This window comes from Calidris pugnax, unplaced genomic scaffold (assembly GCF_001431845.1).
Source record: "Calidris pugnax isolate Ruff unplaced genomic scaffold, ASM143184v1 scaffold871, whole genome shotgun sequence".
NCBI lineage: Eukaryota > Metazoa > Chordata > Aves > Charadriiformes > Scolopacidae > Calidris > Calidris pugnax.
The window spans coordinates 26,972-27,185 of NW_015091533.1; the positions used below are offsets into that span (position 1 = coordinate 26,972).

Sequence of the window (214 nt, forward strand, 5' to 3'; positions counted from 1 at the left end):
CTCGGCCTCCTCCAGCGGCTGGTCCAGGCGGCTGGGGATGGACCAGTAGAGGTGGGCATCGCGGCGGGCCGCGGCGGCCGCCAGCTGCCGGGCGCTGCAGGCCGGGGTGGGCACGGGCACGGTGTGGTGGAAGCCCCCGTAGTCCTCGGGGCTGCCCAGGGTGCCGTTGCTCTCCTGGGGGGTGTCGGGGTCCCCATCCGTGTTGTCCTCGTCC

At 75.2% G+C, this 214-nt stretch overlaps 1 protein-coding gene across 1 annotated transcript in view; it reads right to left on the minus strand.

The window, feature by feature from the left end:
* LOC106899830 overlaps positions 1 to 214 on the minus strand; it is a gene marked incomplete at its 5' end in the record, with an annotated part of 26,058 nt that overhangs the window by 13,188 nt on the left and 12,656 nt on the right. The window contains one exon of the mRNA XM_014961756.1: positions 7 to 174. Within this exon, the coding sequence (XP_014817242.1) occupies positions 7 to 174 (168 nt within the window). The remainder of the gene's footprint in view (positions 1 to 6; positions 175 to 214) is intronic.